This window comes from Phoxinus phoxinus (assembly GCF_949152265.1).
Source record: "Phoxinus phoxinus genome assembly, chromosome: 24".
NCBI classification, from domain to species: domain Eukaryota; kingdom Metazoa; phylum Chordata; class Actinopteri; order Cypriniformes; family Leuciscidae; genus Phoxinus; species Phoxinus phoxinus.
The window spans coordinates 22,998,250-23,019,551 of NC_136899.1; the positions used below are offsets into that span (position 1 = coordinate 22,998,250).

General features: G+C 37.7%; 1 protein-coding gene across 2 annotated transcripts in view; it reads right to left on the bottom strand.

The window, feature by feature from the left end:
- Window positions 1–21,302, bottom strand: part of ccny (cyclin Y) — a 46,051-nt gene that overhangs the window by 11,664 nt on the left and 13,085 nt on the right. Inside the window, exons 2-3 of one of the 2 annotated variants that reach the window (XM_079601877.1) lie at window positions 1,770–1,844; window positions 1,343–1,363 (exon numbers count right to left, since the gene is read on the bottom strand). In XM_079601877.1, the coding sequence (XP_079458003.1) occupies window positions 1,343–1,363; window positions 1,770–1,844 (96 nt within the window). The remainder of the gene's footprint in view (window positions 1–1,342; window positions 1,364–1,769; window positions 1,845–21,302) is intronic. The other variant, XM_079601878.1, reaches the window with a different exon arrangement.

Below are 21,302 nucleotides of genomic sequence, written 5' to 3' on the forward strand. Positions count from 1 at the left end.
CAATAGGTGGGGTCAGTGTCGCCACCTTGTGGCACGTGTGTGAGCTGAGCATATGCATGGCTGTGTGTGTAGAGTATGTACTATTCTTATAATGACAATTGACCGTTCGCAAAGACCCGTCCCCTTTAGTTACTGTTGCTATGTCCGACAAGCTACGCCGCTCTCACGCCACACCATGTTCTCACGCAGTGAAAAATACATCGCGGAGCAGAGAGCACGCTGACAGACAGGACAGACCAGGTTACTTTTGATATTAAACAGTCTCACCTTTCAAATTTAATGGCGGATGGCGAAGTATGATTGGTCAGATCACCTGTCAATCAAGCTCCCTGCGAAGGGACAATTACATCACAGCGCACTGTACACAGACCCTAGCTTAAGCGTAAATACTTACGTACATTGTGCTTTAAAGGGAAGGAAACCAACTGACCGTAAAGTAACCAATGGATTTTGTCTTATTGTGCAATTTAGGAATGAGAAAATCCATTGATAACATCACAAAAGCGCAATAAAATGATCATGCACTATCATATAATTTGTTTAACAGCTTAAATGCAACGACGAAAGACATCTCTACCATAAGATAACTGTCCTTTAGCAACCAGATGATTCGCTTTAAGATAATTTGACATCTTGAAATCATGATTTCATTTTCAGCGACCATTGTTATATCTGTAGGCTGACAGGCGATATGTTAAAACCTGACCAATATGTTTGTGAGACACTGCAGGTGAAAATAAAGAGCTGGTTTTTGACGCATTGAGGGATGGACTCACTTTTGAAATCCCTAGAGTCTGACACCCCTCACGTACACGAACACAAATAACAAAACCAATGTATGACTAATGACTATTCTCAGATTAGCAGTTTGACAATATTTTCATCTATATAATGACTGTTTATCTAAACTACAGCACTAGAGACCTACAGATGACAGCATAGCGTACACAAATCTACACAAACAGCTGCGCAGCCAGACAAACAGGGCAGAAGTAACAACACTGTCAACATGCATAACCCCTTAATGGCACTAAATTGAGTGTAAATTAATGCGTTTAATGCTGCTGTGATTTAAAAAAATGACATTAATCTGAAAAAGCTGTTGCCCCATTAAGCAGCTTCGATGTAGTTAGCTACTTTTTGTTAGCTTGTAGTGTAGCTAACTACAAAGGGTATAGCTTCACTGCGGTTAAACTAGATAGCTTGTTGCTAATGAAAAGTAGCTTCCTGAACAAAAAAAAAGCAGCTTACAGCATGAAATCAAGCTACAGACATTCTGAATCTATAAAGCTTCAGCACAACACAGCAGCAGACTTAACAAACACGCCGAGATCAAACATACCTTTCTTGTTGGGTAAAATAACTGAAAAACAAGAGGGTTTCTAAATTAAATCGGAGCATGGATAACAAGGCTGGCATTTACTTGTCCCTGACTTCACAGTTCATACGCCACTAATTGTGTTTTGCCACTGGAACCACGAGGCGTCTGATAGACCAGTCACAAAACATCTCGCTCAACAATTCCCTGAGAAACGAGGAGAATATCATAACATCAGCCTGGGTAGAAATATCACCCACTGGGAAGAGCGTGTTCAATCTAACTATTATTGAAAGTTTTCTCTGAGGAGGGAATGTTAGGTCTGACTGAGTTAGGGCCATCTGTGCGCTTCGCTTGGCTCCGACTGGAGCGATCCTGACCGTGGTTTCGTTTTAATTAACGTTCCCTTCCAGCATCCAGTCTTAAGGGGAGACTGTCCCACTCATCTCACCGTCTGTTTGAGACTTGCTGAGGAAGATGGTGCTGGCGCGCGGGTGGTCCGAAGGATTGTACTCCATGTTGAGCTCTGAGGAGAGGAAAAGAGAAAGAATATGTGTTATTCAAAACTGAGGCTTGAGTTACTATTTGAGCATTACTAGAATAAGCAAAACCGGGACACATTTTGTCAGGCAAGCCACGGTATTTATTTATATACACACAGCCTTGAAAAAAGGCGACAAAATAATTTGATTAAGCATAATACTGACTATTCAGAACAGTGTCATTTATACACTATTTTAGTATTTATTAATGTTTTGAGTTAGCTTTTATTATTTTTTATTTTCATTTCATGTTTTAGTTGTGTTATATTTAGAAAAATTTGTCATTTCATTTCAGTTTTTATTTCATTTCAATTTTAAGTCATTTTAGCACTTCAACTTATTTTATTTCACCATCCATTCTAGCTTTTTTTTTTTATGAACCAAGATGATTTTTAATAGTTTTATTTAATAACAACACTTGTTTAGAATGGAATACTAGCATACTCTACTAGTAAACGGCATATTTTGGCAATTGACTAAAAATGTCAGCACTGCAAGCGGCAAATACATTAGCAATGTATAAGTATGTTTTTACTCTGCTATGCCATTATACCAACACTAGAGGGCAGATTTATGAGCATGGACCATTTGTGCACTATTTCTGAATGAGGGACTAAAACCCTTAATTTGTATTTCATTTAACAGTAACACTGCAATATACACACCATATTTATTCTTATATTTATATGAAAATGTATATTATAGTAATGTTTATAACATTAATTGTAAAATATATTTTATTTTATTGTATTGTTGCCTGCCATCAATTCTAGTCATCATCAATATACAGACTTGAAACATTTTTTATTTTAACATTTAATTTACATTTTATATTATTATTTATTTAATTATTTTTTAAAATAATTTAATTATGTTTTATGTAAATATATATATATATATATATATATATATATATATATATATATATATATATATATATATATTAGGGCTGTCAAAAGATTAATCGTGATTAATCACATCCAAAATAAAAGTTTGTGTTTACATAATGTGTGTGTACTGTGTAGAATTATTATGTATAAATACACACACATTCATGTATATATTTAAGGAATTATTGCATTTATATACTGTATATACATTTATATAATTTATATTATATATTAATATTTTATATATAAATAACCAATTTTTCTTAAATATATACATGATTGTGTGTGTTTTTATATATAAATAATTCTACACAGTACACACACATTTATTATGTAAAGACAAACTTTTATTTTGGATGCGATTAATCACGATTCATCTTTTGACAGCCCTAATATATATATATATATATATATATATATATATATATATATATATATATATATATATATTATATATTTTTTTTTACGAATCTTCCTTTCTGCACTGATTCCCACCCTGACTTTCAGACATGATGTCATCAGAGGAAACTAGCGTTGTGGCACACCCCGACCAGGAAACAAGGAACCCAGAGTTCATCATAGCCTCTAAAACCACCACAGCCAATACTAAAGACATTATCATCATAATCATCATCATCATTTACTGCAGCGTTTGAGATTTGTGAAACTGAACATAACCGTGACAGTGAAATAACGTTTCAGAGACCGCCACGTGAGCAGCTGTATTGTGCTGCGAGTCTTTTGAAGCCGTGTCTTTATGCGGAAGAGCCACTTGAATCTCAAATGAGCCTCGGCCGCGAGACGTATGAAGCGCTCTGAGGTGCAGAGGAAAGACTGATTAATAAAAGATGGAGCTGTGTGGGAGAGAAAGGTGGATATGGATGAAAAAGTGGAGAGGAGACCAGAGAACTGTGAATGTGCTGCCGGTCTCAGAGAGGTTTATGGGTAGCTGGATACATACACTGTAATATTAATGTGTTTTATTGAAGAAGAAGAAAAAAGTGCACACTCATGGCAGAACATGTGGTAACAACAGTTTTCAATGGGATTGAGTCATTTCCTCTTTTCCCGTGACCCACCCTCGGTATATTGTGAAGAGGAGGAGGTCTGAACACCCCATGACTTCCTCACACTCAGGAAACAGCTTCTAACACACACTTACCAAGCACACACTAGACCATGTACAAATCCGTGTGTAGAACATCTTTCAAGCATGTGCAAAACTACATGTTACGGCCCTATGAAATCGGTTTATTTTATTATTTTCCAATTTCAAATTTTTTACTGGATTCCTTTTTTAATAGTTCAATTAAATATAAATAATAAATCAAATAATTAACAGCTTAAAAAAAACATAATTTTTACAATAATAGGACATATAGGCTTAAGCCTTCACTCTAAAAAATGCAGGGTTGTTTCAACCCAATTTTGGGTCAAATATGGACAAACCCAAACGTTGGGTTAAAAATGTCATTTAAAAATGTAACCCAACGACTGGGTTTGTCCATATTTGACCCAAAATTGGGTTGAAACAATGCAGCATTTTTTAGAGTGTTGTCTGTGAATCTGGGCATATACTTATTAGTTTAAATTATATCCAATGGCTTGGCTAAAAACAAATCTCAAAAAGTTAATTTCAGTTTATCCTTTTCAATGAATCAGTTCAAAATAGTGATTCAATGTAACAATGCTTACATATGTGGTATTTTACATTCTATAAAGGTTTTAGCAATGGCATTAAGGGGATAAAAGATATGAGCCAATTGCTCATAATTATTCTTAATCATACTGTAACATATTTAATTAGGTCAATGAATGTTTCTGACCTGAATTACGGCTGTAGCCCAGTTAACAGCACCAGCTGTGGCCTGTCTCGGGCACGGCTCACTGGACAGCACAGGCTGGCATGAAGCCCTAGAGTCTGCCTGGCATCAGTGCCCACTGCTGTCAACATGTCCCCTGCAGTCACTGACAAATGTGCATGTTCACACTCGAGAAGAGCAAAGCCACATGAAGAGGACATCCAGGACTAGATGGACGGCCAGTGGACACTCACTTGCGTTTGACAGTTTGTTTCCACGCGGCGGCATCATTTTTAATCATTCTGCTGTCCTACTAAGATGATTTGCTGCAGAATCAAGCAGTTACTTGGTTTTCTTGTAAAAGAGCTTCCTGAACTCCAGACGACAGGAGAACGATGTTCTACTATGCCAACACAAGCTTTTTTTAAAACAATGTACATCGCAGTACGGGCTGAACAATATAAGCATCAGTTTATATCACAATTACCACTTTGAGTTTGACACGTCACAAAGTTCATAAAGAGATCGTAAATCTAATCCTTATGAATTGAGCGGTTCAGTCCAAATTTTTTGAAGAGACTTGATCGCTTTATATGATGAACACATTTAATTTAAGTAACTAACTAATTGAGTAATATTGAATACTTAACTTTTATTCACATATTAGCATTCATTACTGCACACATCAGATTTTGTAAACGGAATCACGTTTGAGCTTCAGCAAGAACCAATGAGGATCATTCTCGTGTTACGCATCACGTTTGAGCTTCAGCAAGAACCAATGAGGATCATTCTCGTGTTACGCATCACGTTTGAGCTTCAGCAAGAACCAATGAGGTTCATTCTCGTGTTACGCATCACGTTTGAGCTTCAGCAAGAACCAATGAGGATCATTCTCGCGTTACGCATCACGTTTGAGCTTCAGCAAGAACCAATGAGGATCATTCTCGTATTACGTATCACGTTTGAGCTTCAGCAAGAACCAATGAGGTTCATTCTCGTGTTACGCATCACGTTTGAGCTTCAGCAAGAACCAATGAGGATCATTCTCGCGTTACGCATCACGTTTGAGCTTCAGCAAGAACCAATGAGGATCATTCTCGTATTACGCATCACGTTTGAGCTTCAGCAAGAACCAATGAGGTTCATTCTCGTGTTACGCATCACGTTTGAGCTTCAGCAAGAACCAATGAGGTTCATTCTCGTGTTACGCATCACGTTTGAGCTTCAGCAAGAACCAATGAGGTTCATTCTCGTGTTACGCATCACGTTTGAGCTTCAGCAAGAACCAATGAGGTTCATTCTCGCGTTACGCATCACGTTTGAGCTTCAGCAAGAACCAATGAGGTTCATTCTCGCGTTACGCATCACGTTTGAGCTTCAGCAAGAACCAATGAGGTTCATTCTCGTGTTACGCATCACATTTGAGCTTCAGCAAGAACCAATAAGGTTCATTCTCGTATTACGCATCACGTTTGAGCTTCAGCAAGAACCAATGAGGTTCATTCTCGTGTTACGTATCACGTTTGAGCTTCAGCAAGAACCAATGAGGTTCATTCTCGCGTTACGCATCACGTTTGAGCTTCAGCAAGAACCAATGAGGTTCATTCTCGCGTTACGCATCACGTTTGAGCTTCAGCAAGAACCAATGAGGTTCATTCTCGTGTTACGCATCACATTTGAGCTTCAGCAAGAACCAATAAGGTTCATTCTCGTATTACGCATCACGTTTGAGCTTCAGCAAGAACCAATGAGGATCATTCTCGTATTACGCATCACGTTTGAGCTTCAGCAAGAACCAATGAGGTTCATTCTCGTGTTACGCATCACGTTTGAGCTTCAGCAAGAACCAATGAGGTTCATTCTCGCGTTACGCATCACGTTTGAGCTTCAGCAAGAACCAATGAGGTTCATTCTCGCGTTACGCATCACGTTTGAGCTTCAGCAAGAACCAATGAGGTTCATTCTCGTGTTACGCATCACATTTGAGCTTCAGCAAGAACCAATGAGGTTCATTCTCGCGTTACGCATCACGTTTGAGCTTCAGCAAGAACCAATAAGGTTCATTCTCGTATTACACATCATGTTTGAGCTTCAGCAAGAGGTTTCTTCTCACGCGTCAAGCAGGTTCTGTTGAGCTCTTGTTTATGTTTGCTGATCAATGTTTATATGTGAATAAAAGCCTAAATTAAACCTATTCATCATATAAAGCGATCCGAGTCTCTTCAGAAAATGTGGACTAAACCACGGCACTCACATGGATTAGTTTTACAAACTTTTTGAAGCGTCAAAGTGATAGTTGCGTATCTGTCAATGGAGGGACAGAAATATCTCAGATTTCATCAAAAAGATTTTAATTTGTGTTCCGAAGATTAACGAAAGTCTTACTGGTTTGGAACAACATTAGGGTGAGTAACTAATGACATAATTTTCATTTTTGGATGAACTAACCCTTTAATATTTAATATGCAAGTTAGAAAAAGTTAGCTCTTTTTCTCCTCCATGCAAGAGGACACAAACACATCTCATGCTTTACACCTGTCTCTCAGTCTCATCAGCCTTGCCAAGTTCATTCCTGTCCCCCAGACGGGTCTGCAAATCCCTGCATGGGAGGAACTGGGGTTTCATGGCTGATGTGAAGCTCAAAAGATGAGAAGTAACTCAGCGTTCTGCAGAGCGTGTAGAAGCCAGATCTGTTCAGCTCAGTGTGAGCAATAGCGCTGTGGTGGGGATTTCACCGGTTCATGCCCATCATACACTTTCTCCAGCAGCAAAACAAACTAATTCATCCACTTTAATAGAAACTGAATAATAAAAGAATGATTGTTTGATACAACCCATTTCAAAATGTTTTGGTCAATGCCTGATTACATTACATTATTGATTCAATATTCTCCAATATCATGCAAACAAAGACTCAATGCCTCAATGATCGAAATATTTCCAAAATTGGTCTAGCAAAATCACAGCCGAAACAAGTGTGCACACGCTTAAAGGCTCATTCACAGCAAGAATGAGAACTATAACCATAAAGTTTTAAAAAAAGAGACAGACTAATTATAAGAGAATAGCCACACCATACAATGATAACAGCATATGCCATTGCATAATAATATGATTAGAATCACTTTCAGAGCCATTTTCAGCTGATGAACAATACAAACATTGACAGCCAATTGAAATCCACTTTAACTGTCCTGTATATGGGCCTACAGGCTCTGTCTGAGGCAGCTTCATTTCTCACATCCTCAGAGACTGATATCAGGATCTGCTCATGGTGTTCACTGGGAAGGAAATCCATGCAGATGTATGAATGACATGAAGTTAATCCAGATTTACTGTGCAGTGCATTACAACACAATGAAACAAAGGATGAGCTCTACAAATCCCATCTGATCTGTACAAGTCGGCTGACTGTCTTTTCTCTCGTTTGGGAAGAAGAAGAAGAAGAAGAGGGGGCTCATGTTCACCAGGAGGGACATGAAATAATTTAAACAACCTTTTTTTCCAAGAACTGCAATCAAAAGTGTGCTCCTTTTTTTCTGGCTGTTAAAATTATGATTATTTTTTGGTTCCAATTGCTTTATGTTTCAGCTTTCAGAGTAGAGAGATGACAGTGTGTGGCTGCGCATAATATTAGAAGGTTAGTTCAAATAGCATGTACTTTCTTTCCCAAGGAGGCAATAAACTCGTACACGACTGAAACAGTGTTATTTTATTGCCAATAAAAAAATGTTTTTATGCTTTTAGTTGCTTTAGACAACAACAACAAAAAAAGGTGGGGGGGGGGTTGGGGGTTATATTATACTTTTTTTACATTCTCTTTAGAGTGTATTGTTGCCGTTTGATCATGAAAAAGTTCTGCAAAGTTACAAACCAAAAATCCAGCGGGAGTTATCAGTGTCACAGTTTCTGAACTCCCTGAAACGCCTCCATTGTAGTCTAGAGTTTTCATCCGAGAACAAACACGTCACAATATTCCTCATTTAAATAATTCCCGCTCAAGGCATACGCAAAAAAAAAAAAAGTGTAAAAGGCCTGGTTGAGTGAGTTAGTAGTGTGTTGAAACTTACAGTTATGGTAAGGTGCGTGACATTTTCGGTTGACCAATCACAACAGACTGGTTCAGCCGACCAATCAGAGCACACTGTTTTTCAGAAGGAAGGGTTTCATAGAGACAGGAACTAAACAGAGCGTTACTGACAGACTGAGAAGTGAGGAGCTGCAACAATGTCAAATATGGGGGAAAAAACTAAATCAAGACTTTAAAAAAGGGCATAATAGGTCATTTTTAAAATGTAAAGAGGCAAAGATTTTAACTCAACATCAATTCAATTAATTTTGAAAGGCAATGCACAATTAAAAGGCATTTAAAATATGGATATACTTCCACAATTGATACAACAAGAGGAAAATATAGTAATAAAAGATCAAGATGATGGGATAATAAATCCTTTAGTGTGTGTACAGCTGGTGTCAGAGGAGAGATTACAGGACGGTTTATGGCATCATGCCCACAGCACACAAACACACAAACATATATATACACACAAAGCCCTCAGTGGAAAGTGCCACCTGGACGTCATACGCAATTCCCAAACACTGACCCAGAGCCACATGACAAGAGCAAAAAGTCCATTTGTCACATGAGCTACTCAAGGAAGTTTTGAAACATGTACTTCCTTTTTTCATGAAGACATAACTGCACTTTTTCATTGACATCCCTCTCTTTCAGTGTCTTTAATGGATTTGAAGGGTTGTAACGTTTACACACAATTCTGAGACAATGTTTTCAGTCAATAGTTATGTTTCCACCCAAAGTTGTGAATTTAACTTAGGCGCAAAATTAGAATACTGCATACAACTTTTGTGAATAAATCAGTGTTACCATCCCATGTGTTCAAGAGAACAACATAATGACTTCCTGGGAAATTGGCGCAAAATATCTAATAAAAATGGAAGTTGCTGCAATCGGGAAAGCAAATTGTGGCTCTTTTTTCCTTCACCACAAATGACCGTCTGAGATGCTTCTGCGGGGGAATTCAAACAGATCAAATGTTGATGACTGACTTTGGCTCAGGCATTTCAGAATGAGCAAAACAACATTTGAGATTCTGTATAATGCAATTAGTCCACTGGTTTGTCCAGACATCCAATCACATCCACTGCTTAGGCAAAGTTAAAAACCTTTCATTTCAATAACCATCACAAACTCACTACAATAAATGTCACATTTAGCTTTGCCTTTAATTAGTGTGAAATATGTTTCTCAGTCTAAAAAAGAACATATTCTTCCCACGCATTAGCTTATTTAACATGTTTCGTTTGCATGCTAAATAAATAAAATATCACTACTTACTATGAAAAAGATATGTATGTACAAAAATGTGTAATATCTGTATCAATATTACGTAAAGAACTGTAGAATTAAAACGTATGTCAGTAACACATAACCAGAAGTTCAAAGCAGAACAACAGCCCCACTGAAAAACGGGTTATTTAAATTTCGTATGATAATATTATTACATGCAAATATTTAGTGTAACATACATTATTAATTAATATTAGTAGGTTTTTGATTTGTTTTTAAAATTGAGGGTCATTTTTTTGAACCCAGAAAACCCTTTGACGTCCAGTGTGCTGCACTTTAAAGTCTCCAGGGTGTGAGATGTGTGAGGAGAGCATCAGAGAGCACACGTTCAGGCTTCAGTGAACTCTGTGCTGATGCTGAGAGCCTGAACACTGAACTCACTGAACTCACACACGACACCGGTCTGCTTCTCTCTCACTCGCACTGGGAGGATGCAAATCTGGACAATACTGATCACTGATTCACTAATAGAGCCGGCAAGAGCCTGACAGCTGCACTGTTTCTCAGCTCAACATCAACTCATCTTACTGGGATTGCCAGGCAACCATCACTATTACTATGCCCATCATGTGTGCCAGTTTATTTTATGTAGGCTACTATCATGGTATTTATTAATATTTTGAATAAGTTTTTTTTTTTTTTTTTTAGTTTTCATATTAAATTTAGTTTAAGTTATAGTAATTTTCCTGCATAGTTTTGTCATTTTTATTCAGTTCTTGTTTTTTAAATATATATTTTTTTGCTTTCATTTATATCTACTTCAATTTTAGTTGTAGCAATTGTGGTGCACTTCAACTTATTTCAGTTCATTTCCAAGGCTTCATTCAAATTGTTCAACAATTTATTTATATTTCACTTTATTCCAAGAATGTATTTAACGATTTATAATGGCTTTAGTTTAAGTTAAACATTGCAACTCTGGTTTGTGTCTTAAATAATGAGGGGTATTAAGAAGAGGCATGCTATTATTTTTCTAAACAAACTTTGCAATAATTTTCAGCTGGCACCTGATAAAAGGTAATAAATAAATGAATAAATAAATAAATAAATAACCTAGCTGAATGTATTACTGCATAAAAAATGATAAGTGAACTCCACTCTTTGAATTAGGTCATGTACAACACTACTGTTTAATACAATTATTTTTGCAAGCAGTAATTATCACTATATATTTTTTTCTTTTTAAGTATTCATTATATACTGCACAGCATGACATGCATGAACCAAGTCAACTAGCTACGAGGTGAATCATAACATTACAAACTTTGATTTGAACAAAAAAGTATGTAAAAATCTAACACCTTTAGTGAGGGAAAGAACTACAATGCCATGAAGCACTGCGAACAGCATAATCAAATTAAAAATGGAGAAATATAAATCTACCCATTTAAAAAAAAATGTTTTATTAATTAATTGAAAATATTTTGAGAGCATAGGGAGACCGACTCTATTACATTCACAGTGCTCAATGGGAGCTCAAACTGATTAATCCCGGTGTGCCTGACCAACAACAATAATCAGGCACACCTGGACTAATCAGTTTGTCCAATAATGGCAGACAGGAAACAGAGGAGCTGGCTAAAGTTCAGGAAGTAGTGAAGCTGTGCGTAAAGTCCATTCAATAATAAAAAAAATATATATTTTTAATAGGTTAAGATTTAGTTAACAATAACAATGCTCCTCAAGGTGAAATGGACAACCACAAACACACAGGGTGGTCAAAACAACATCCTCACATGACAGGAAGTGACATAAGACCGATTGCCGTTTCCCCACTTTAACCCTGCACTGAACCTGAACTGTACTCTGCACAAACAGCACGTTCCGTGTACGTCTGCAAGGACCGCACACATCCATAAATCAAATATGATAACAAATATGTTAGATTGTGTCTGCATCTTCAATCAACCCTTGCGCCCCAAGTCTAATGGGAAAGACAGTTGGATGGTGATGGTATTTCTGTTTGAGTCATTATCTTGTGCAAATGAGCCATCTGTGGCCTGCCACACGCCCCATTCACACTTCCTGTCAGGAGACGACATCACATCCTCTCTTTGGACATAATGTTTCAGTGGTCGCTGAAAGCTGTTGTTGTGTAAACAATGGTACTTTTCGAGAGAAAAAAAACGCCCCAACTGTGTGCACACTTGATTATTTGGGAACTCTTAAACAGAAGTAAGCAATACAACACACTGCGACCAAACCCCAAACCTTCCAGCTCTGCAGATGGCAAGGACAGAGGGATTTAACAGACAGATAATCATCCCAAAAAGAAGTTGTCATTTTTTTACCCTTATGTTGATGCAAACTTTATGACAGTCTTTGTTCTCTGCAACACAAAAGGAAAAGTTTTGCAGAATGTCGAAGCAGCTGTTTTCCACACAACAAAAAATACAGTCACCATGACCACAACAGCTGTCAAATTATTTGGTTACACTTTATTACGATAGTCCACTTTAGGCTACTAACTATACACTTTAGGCTACTAACTATAAGCAACTTTGGAGCTACATGTCAACTAACTGTCATTAGAGTATCAGTAGACTGTCTGTTTAATATCTGCTAACACTTTATTGTGTTTGTCCCCCAACAGACATTCTACTGACTATAAGTAATTGGCAACTACAAGTCAACTTATTCTCCAAACCCTAACCCTAACCTAACAGTCTACTGACAGTCTATACTCTAATGTGAGTTAGTTGACATGTAGTTGAAAAGTTACTTATAGCTAATAGAATGTCTAAAGTGGACTATCGAAATAAAGTGTAACCAATTAGCAAAATTACGCTGAAATTTAATTTGCAAAAAAGGTATGTTATCACATTAAACTCCCATTCACTGGGATTCCTATTTAAATGACTGGATATGTAAAATAACTATAGGATGCTCGTTTTAGTCAATTATTCATTGAATAAAAATAAAGCACAGGAGCAGGGGAGCATGTGGTTGCGTCGGGATACAAACCGCACGCATTCCCAGTTTCCCTGCAGACTGGCCAACACCCTCTTCATCTCCTGAACTGCTTTTCACAAAGGGTTAAATAAATCAAAGGATCTCACTGTGAACGCGCTGACGCACTGCAGACATTAGTGAGGAAGGAAAGTCAATTGTGTTTCCAACACCAGATTGAGAGACTCTGCTTCATTCAAACGGCTCTTCTGCATCAACTTTATAGTCTATAATTCACAAGAGACTCTCACATAAAGTCCATTGAAACATTTATTGGAAATCTAAAGTTATCATCATTATTTTGAAATAGAGATATAATGTAACGTGGATAACAACCTCATCAAGTAAATATGTGATGCATCCCGACAGCAGGCATATGGATATGGATGCTGAAACAGCAGTGTGTGTGTGTGTGTGTGTGTGTGTCGGTAGGGTGGAGAGCAGTAATTAGCCTGTGTTAATACGTTGTTCTGTCTTGTCGTTGCGTCCTCGCCCGTCGCCTGGGCAGCGGAACCATGGAAACCCCAGATAAAGGACAGCGGACTCTTTCTCTATGATCAGCCAGCAGCACTGACTCTATGCACATCTCTATGAGAACACATATACTGTACTGGGTCACTTTGTGCATCTTCATTGGTTGGATTTCGGTCTGAGCATGATCAACCATTTATGCTCGGCCATATAAATGCGTACAATATTCAAGATGCTGCACTATTTCAAGGTCATTATCATATGTAAGCAAATCAACTCTTTTAATGAAAGTTCAATCAAAAGGGTGCATTACTCATACTGTGTGTGAACAACATGCCTCTTGCGTTGAATTTAGAGCTGTCAAAGTTAACACAACAATGCATTAACAGTTAAAACATAATGACTTTAAAGCAGGCTTTATTAACCCTATGAATCACCCATAGTTCAAGCCAGGGTTGCCAGATCTACAGGTTTTCCCTACACCAGACATTATTTGTAGCGCTTCCCATCCAATAATCGCAAAGAGCTATGTTACTTCTGATTAGAAACAAAGGCTCAGGTCTTTAGGAGTAATAATAGGAAGTTGTTGTTTTTTTAAATAAGAGTAAACAGGGATAAGTAATATGGTGTGCTCCTCTCTAGAGTTCATTTGTCTAGCTAACTATCGAGTATATGGACATTGAATGTCTTTCCTGAGGTAAATGTGCCGTTACGTCCCATTGTTTCCAAGCTGTTTTATTGACGTCTTTGCGGTTGGAACACTAATTGAGCGATTACATGAGACATGAATCATTTCAGTAAGTTGTTCTGTATCTTTCAACATACCTTCTGATGTTCATTCACGTTTATTTCATGCTGTAACTAGTAGTAAAGAGGAAAAGATGATCGGTTCACTTGTTTGAACTGAGGCGATACAGCGATCTGTAACTCCACATTAAAGAGTGCCAACACTATATTTATCGCTTGGATTTTGTAGTAAAATTGTCAGAACTCAAAAGCTGCCACTTTGTTTTTATATCCAAAGTAACCTGCTCTATCTTGTCTGTCAGAATCCTCTTTGCTCGGCAATGTATTTTTCAGAGAAAATTGACGTGTGACTTGAGTCCGAGTTGGCAGCCCTGCATATGAAGGATTTTTTCTTTGTAGTTATATTAAACTTTCTCCCACTTCACTGGTTCGCCTTCATTTGAACTCTGAAGCGCCATGTCTTCTATTGGATTTCATCCACGAGGGCTGCTATACATTTGCACAACAGCGCCCCCACTGACCCTTAAAATAGATCATGTGAGATCCAACGACTATTAAAATATTTTGTTGTCAATCATGTTGTTTCAGCCCTACATGAAGACAAGTGTGTGTTACCTTATGTGCAACTGAGGTGTATAGACATTTCAGTTATTTGAGTGTAATTAAGAAAATAAAACTATTGGTATTAGCAGATATCATTCTGAATAATCGGCTATCGTTATCGGCAAAGATTTGATTGGATCGTGAGATCCAAGTAGGTGGGAAACAAAATAGTTTTGCCCTTCAGTGATTCCTCCTACTGACAAGTGTCTGCACAATCACTGCACAAGTGGACAACTGGAGCACACAACTATGCATGTATGTACATGTATGTATGTATGTATGTACATGTATGTATGCATGTATGTATTTATGTACTGTATGTATGCATGAATGTATGTATGTACTGTATGTATGTATGTATATACATGTGACGGACGGACGGTACAACAATGCTTTTTACTCAAATGGCACTAAATAAATAAATATGAAATGACTAAATCTAATCAGTTCGCCCTTAAATGCACAACTTCCCTCTCTGAAATATCAATACTGATGCGCTTGGAAATGTAAGGGTTGATTAAACAGATTCTGAAAAACTATGCTAGCTGCTCTACAAGCTCAACGTTCCCAGATAAAATTAGCTAAAGATCAAGGGAACTTAGCCGTCAACGAATAAAAATCAATACAGTCTCACACACTTCCAACTAAGCGCTGTGAAAAAGGCCCTCATAAATCTGCACAGCTCATATCAGAGCGCTTCCTGAGCCTGATGTAAGCAAGCTGTCCACACACTGCCCGCGTGTGCCAGTGCAGTGAGGCAGCTGTGAGTGTGTTAATGTGTGGGCAGAAAACTGGCCAGCGGCACCTGCTGAGGGCATTAGTCCAGATCAGAATCTGTGCAGAGCTGGAGTGTTAACAGGTGTCTGATCACAACACAAGCTCAATCAAGAGTCACACATATGCTGAGTGTGTGCGTGCATGTGTGTGTGTGTCAATGAAAAAGGCCAATTAAGACATTTCATAACTGTAAGAAGACCATCTAGTAATATTTAGTTGAGCAGAAAGCTCAGAAATACAAAGAGTAAGGCAACCTTTATTTTGATTAAATTCTAACAAATTACTTAAATATTAATAAAAAAAATGTGTGTGTCAAGGAAAAAGGGATAGAGTAAGACATTTCGATGGATAGTAAGACATTTCGATGGATGGATGGATGGATGGATGGATGGATGGATGGATGGATGGATGGATGGATGGATGGATGGATGGATGGATGGATGGATGGATGGATGGATGGATGGATGGATGGGTGGATGGATGGGTGGATGGATGGGTGGATGGGTGGATGGGTGGGTGGGTGGGTGGATGGATGGATGGATGGATGGATGGATGGATGGATGGATGGATGGATGGATGGATGGATGGATGGATGGATGACTGATCAGAAAACAACACGGGCCCGATTGGAACCTGTTTTTCCCACTTGACCACCATTGTCTACATTGTGATCTCTACAGCTGCACCACATCTTCAACACTAAAAATAGTTTTATATTCCAAGTAACGTGACTGAATATTAGATAACTTGAATAAAGCACATCTCCTAATGACTAGACAGTAAAACACACAATGTATTATGCGATCAGGTGTTAAGCAAATGGCAAATGTTGTACTGATAAGGTTACTATGTTCTTTTAGTGAAGTATCACCTGACAGTAACCATGTATAATCTGCGAGATCTTGAGTGAATCCTGGAGGCTTTATTTTCAGTAACTTGAGGAATCATTTTCCTACTGCAGTGTGTGAGAATGTGTGTGTGTGTGTCATGCTGTTAAGGAAGCAGGTCTGACTGTGATGGCATCTGCGCCAGCGCCACCCTGTCTTCCTGACATTTAAACTCGGCAACACAATATGCACACTATACACAATACACATGAACACATTCAAGAGTAGAGCTGAGTTCATAGCACATACCTCAACACAATCAGAATCACGACACAATCAGAATTACAATTGCCACAGGGGAAGAAGTCATAAAAGTAACCAACTTGTGTTAGGCTAACTTGTTTTTATGTTTTTGTTATAATAGAAAAAAAAAAAGTTATATTTTTGTAAACATAAAGGCCCTTTCACAACAAGTGAAATGAATCCTCAGGCTGACGGAAATGCAAATTCTGTACAGTAGAGAGCGCCGCTCAAACAAACCTTTCAGCCGTGCCTCCATCACAGAAGAATAGGACGTAGGAGAGGAAAGTTCATCACTCTTACTTCAGCAATGAAGACAAAAATAAAAAAAACAGTGTCATGACTCATGTTTGCTTATTATCATGTTTGAATTGGATCATCAAAGGTCAGCGGCAAATACATTGGTTAATAAAGTGAGATTAAATATGTAAAGTATATTTGTATTAACATTTAATTATTGCCCGTTTGCGTAATATTCTGAGTTTTCATTCATTTTGAGGAATACTGAATCTGTATTTGTGCAAGCGAGATGAGTAAATGCATGTTCACATTTAGTCTAGAACTACAATATCCATCATGTTCACACAGCGCACACACACATCTTCATTTTACTCCTGACTTCTCTCAACATGAGGACAGGAGAGCTGTCAGTCAATAAAGGTGAAAACTAAGTCACTTGAGTTACTTATTTGAAAAAGTATCAGAGCGCTTGATACTATTGAAAAAGTAATCCGATTACATAACTTTATTTAATTAAATGCATAATTTTGTTTGTGTGTATGTGTGTATACATATACTACCATTCAAAATATGTTTGTTAAGATTATTTTTATGCTCACCAAGGCTGGAGCTATTTGATCAAAAATACAAGAAAAACAGTAATATTCTTAAATATGCCCGCAATTTCATTTAAAATAAATGTTTTCTGGTCGAAACTGAATTTTCAGCATAATTTCTCCAGTCTTCAGTGTCACATGATCCTTCAGAAATCGTACTAATATGCTGTTCTACAGCTCAAGAAACATTTCCTATTATTATCAATGTTGAGAACGGTTGTGCTGCTTTATATTTTCTTGTGGAAATGGAAAAAAAATCAGAATATCTCTTTTTATCTGTTTAATCCAATTACTTAAACATACATCTCATTGACCCCAAACTTTTGAACAGAAGTGTATTTATATATAAAGATTCTAATTTCTAGCATACTTATTTTTGCCGTCATATTGTATACTTCTTTTTAGTTTTTATACAATTATACTTTTTTATTTTGATAAATAATTTTATATATAAATATACTGTATATATATATAATGTATATATATATATATATATATACACAGCATGTAATATATATATATATATATATTTAATGCTGATCACGATTCAGGTCATCAGAGGTGCTCCAAACATGTTCAGCGGCCACACCCCCTTTATGCATATTAATAAGGGATTCCCTTTCATGTGCCATCTTCTCCCCACCCAACAACCCAGAGCAGCTGCACTGATGTCATGGGAATAACTCTCATAAAAACACTAATCATCTGAGAATAGTTTTTACTTCTGTGTGGCACAGACAAAAAAAAAAAAAGGATTCTATTTCTTTAATGTCTCACTGCAGCCTTTTCTGAACCTCTTCACGCTAGATATTTAGGTGAGTTTAAACTGATTATTAGACTTGAGCTAAATAGGCTGAAGAGTTTAGAGTCAATAAACGTATGCAAACAATAAGAGCAAATATTGATGCAAAAAAAAAGGCTTTGAGGGAGAAGAATCTGGGCATGTACTACACTGTCAGCCCAAAGTGCCATGCATAATTACTGCAAGCCCAGCTCCGCCCCCTGAGATGCTTGAGGGCCGGGATGAGTTTCCATAGCGCCGTTATGGGAGGAGGGGAGACGCCTTACTGTAGCGATGGAAGAGAGAAAGAGGATACTCAAGGGAAGAGAGGCTAGACAGACAGAAAATAGCTGAGCTCTGATGGGGGGATTTGCCCAGCTGGCTGTTGTCTGTGAGGTTTAATGAAAGGCCTGTGTGATATGTATGCACGTCTGTGAAGCTGGTCTGTGACTCCTACACCCGCTCAACAATGGCCCTCGTGGATTCGCCCGCTGTGCTTTTGATGCAGTCGCCTGCTTTTCATCGCCCAAACAAAACGCATACAAACTCTATGTTAAAAGAGTAGTTTACAAAAAAATGGGCATTTACTCAAGCTCCAAGTTTCAGAATAAAAGTGCATAACTTGCACTATATAGTGGTCGACCGATATTGATTTTTTTTTATGGTGATGCCGAGATCTTAGCTTGTGTTCACACTTGTAGTTCGGTTCACTTGGTTCTTTTTCCAGACCAAAAAAGAAAAGTTTAGGGTGTATTGAGCTGTTCACACTTGGCATGTTTGGTTGGATTAAAACGAACCCTGGTGAGATTGCTCTGTTAGTGCGGTTCATTTGAATAAGTGTGAACATCTGAACCCTCATGCGCAATAACCAAGCGGACGAATACCGCTGAAAAGATGGATCTCGATCCGCTTACAAACGAACTCTGGTGCGGTTCGAATGAACCATAAACAACATGGATCAAAGACATGTAAACGAACCAAAAACAGGACATGATGTCACAAGATGCAACCCTAAAAAGGACAGAATTTTCTCTCCTCACAGCAGATCTTCGTTTGTTAGTGTGGCGGAGGGATTTCTGCCGCTGTTTTGACTCCTTTACACGTTTTATAAGCTCTTCACAAGCTCTCAGCTGGTCAGATACGTAGCTACGCACACTCAACAAGCACATTTAGCCCAGAACACAGCATTGTGAACATATCTCTATGACTTTAGGTTTGGTATCTTCAAGTTAAAATGCCAATGTGACCGCTAAGCGGACAGGACTAAATGTTTTTTTTTTGGTCCGGAACAAATGAACCGAACTACAAGTGTGAACACACACCCTTAAGTCCTGGATCGCATAGAGTTCACACTGTCATTTTTAACACGGAGCCTAAAGGCACATACAAAAAAATGGTTTTATGCCATATATTTTGTGACGGAACTTACCGAACATCCAAAACTATGCTGTGTACTGGGCTAAACACACTCGTTGTACGTCAGTATATGATGGTTGAGAACTCGTGAAGAGTTTAGATGTGTAAAAAGTCAAAACAGTGGCAGGAACCTTATAGTTATACTTTAGATGGCAACTTCTTGATTCTGTAATCATTTTTTTTTTCTCTTTTTTTTTTTTTTTTACAAATAAATTGTTTAAAGAAATATAAAAAAAAAATTAAGTAAACACTGTAACCAACAAGGCACTCCGTAATCTGGAAAGTTTGTGCACAATGAGATTCATATTTTTTTTCAAGAGAAGGTGAAACTTACTTTACATACATGACACTTATTTTACATACAGCACACAGAGAAAATTACAGTGAGCAACTGGATATACTATAGCACAGGACACTTTGAAATCAAGGGTTTAAAGTTTGCGTTTCCACGTCATTTCCTATCACACACAGCATACACTCGTTTTACAGTCTATAAATGCACAGTTCAGAGGATCTCATAGCTGGATTCAATTAAGTCTGCAAGGTTTGTGCAATTAAATGTTTATTAGATATTCAAAGACTTGTAAGAGATATAAATAAGTGTTTGCTGAACACTTACGGTACATGAGTAAATATTATAGTGATTGCCATCTTATTGCTTATTAATAATAAAAAAGCAGACACTATAATACTTTTCAGAATACAGTTTACTCTATTTGTTTAAAAGTTCTGACCAATAAAAGTATAAGAAAGAAATGTTAAACCGAGAGGGTAAACTAATGAATGCTGTGCGCTCAGGAGCTGTTCTCACAGCCGTCAAAATAAAAGTCTGGTGCGCCGTCAAAATAAAAGACATCTGCCAAACAGCTAAAGTCCGCGTGAACCGGAAGCATCTCTGCTCATAGCAGACTAGCGGTTTGAGGGGAGTGGTTAAGCGTTTTCAACCCAAGCCGTCAAACTGACGTCATCAGAAAAGGAACGCCATTCCAGACCGGAAGTAACTTCTGTTATGTGATGCGGCTGTCATGTCGATGATTGAAAAATGTCAAATATCAGGCAATATATTGGTCTTTCCGATATATATCGGTTGGCCACTAATACAATGGCTTAGTGTGAAGTACAGCCCATTATTTTTAATTACCGTATTTTCCGGACTATAAGTCGCTCCAGAGTATAAGTAGCATCAGTCAAAAAATTTGTCATGAGGAGGAAAAAAACATATATAAGTCGCACTGGACTAGAAGTCGCATTTATTTAGAAATGTATTTCACAAAATCCAAGACCAAAAACAGACATTTAATCTGGAAAGGCAAGTTATTCAGCTCCACAATACCATGACCAAATACACCTCTGAATAGTGTCCGGCATGTTAACGTCACACATTAACAGTTATTCAGCTACACAATAGCATAAAGAACATATACCTGTCCTGGGAGGCTGAATAGGATAAATTAACATTAGCCAGCGAGTCCAACAAGTTACCGGTAAGCAAGTTCACCAAGCTCCCGATCTCATTCCACAACACTGAATCCATTGAGTTATTCCTCGGTGTCGCTTCTGAACAACTCCGCCAACTTGAGCGCCCTCTCACGGCTGTAGACGGTAATGTTTTCTCTTGGTCCATCTCAGTCAGTATGAATTCATTTTGATATATAAGTCGCACCTGACTATA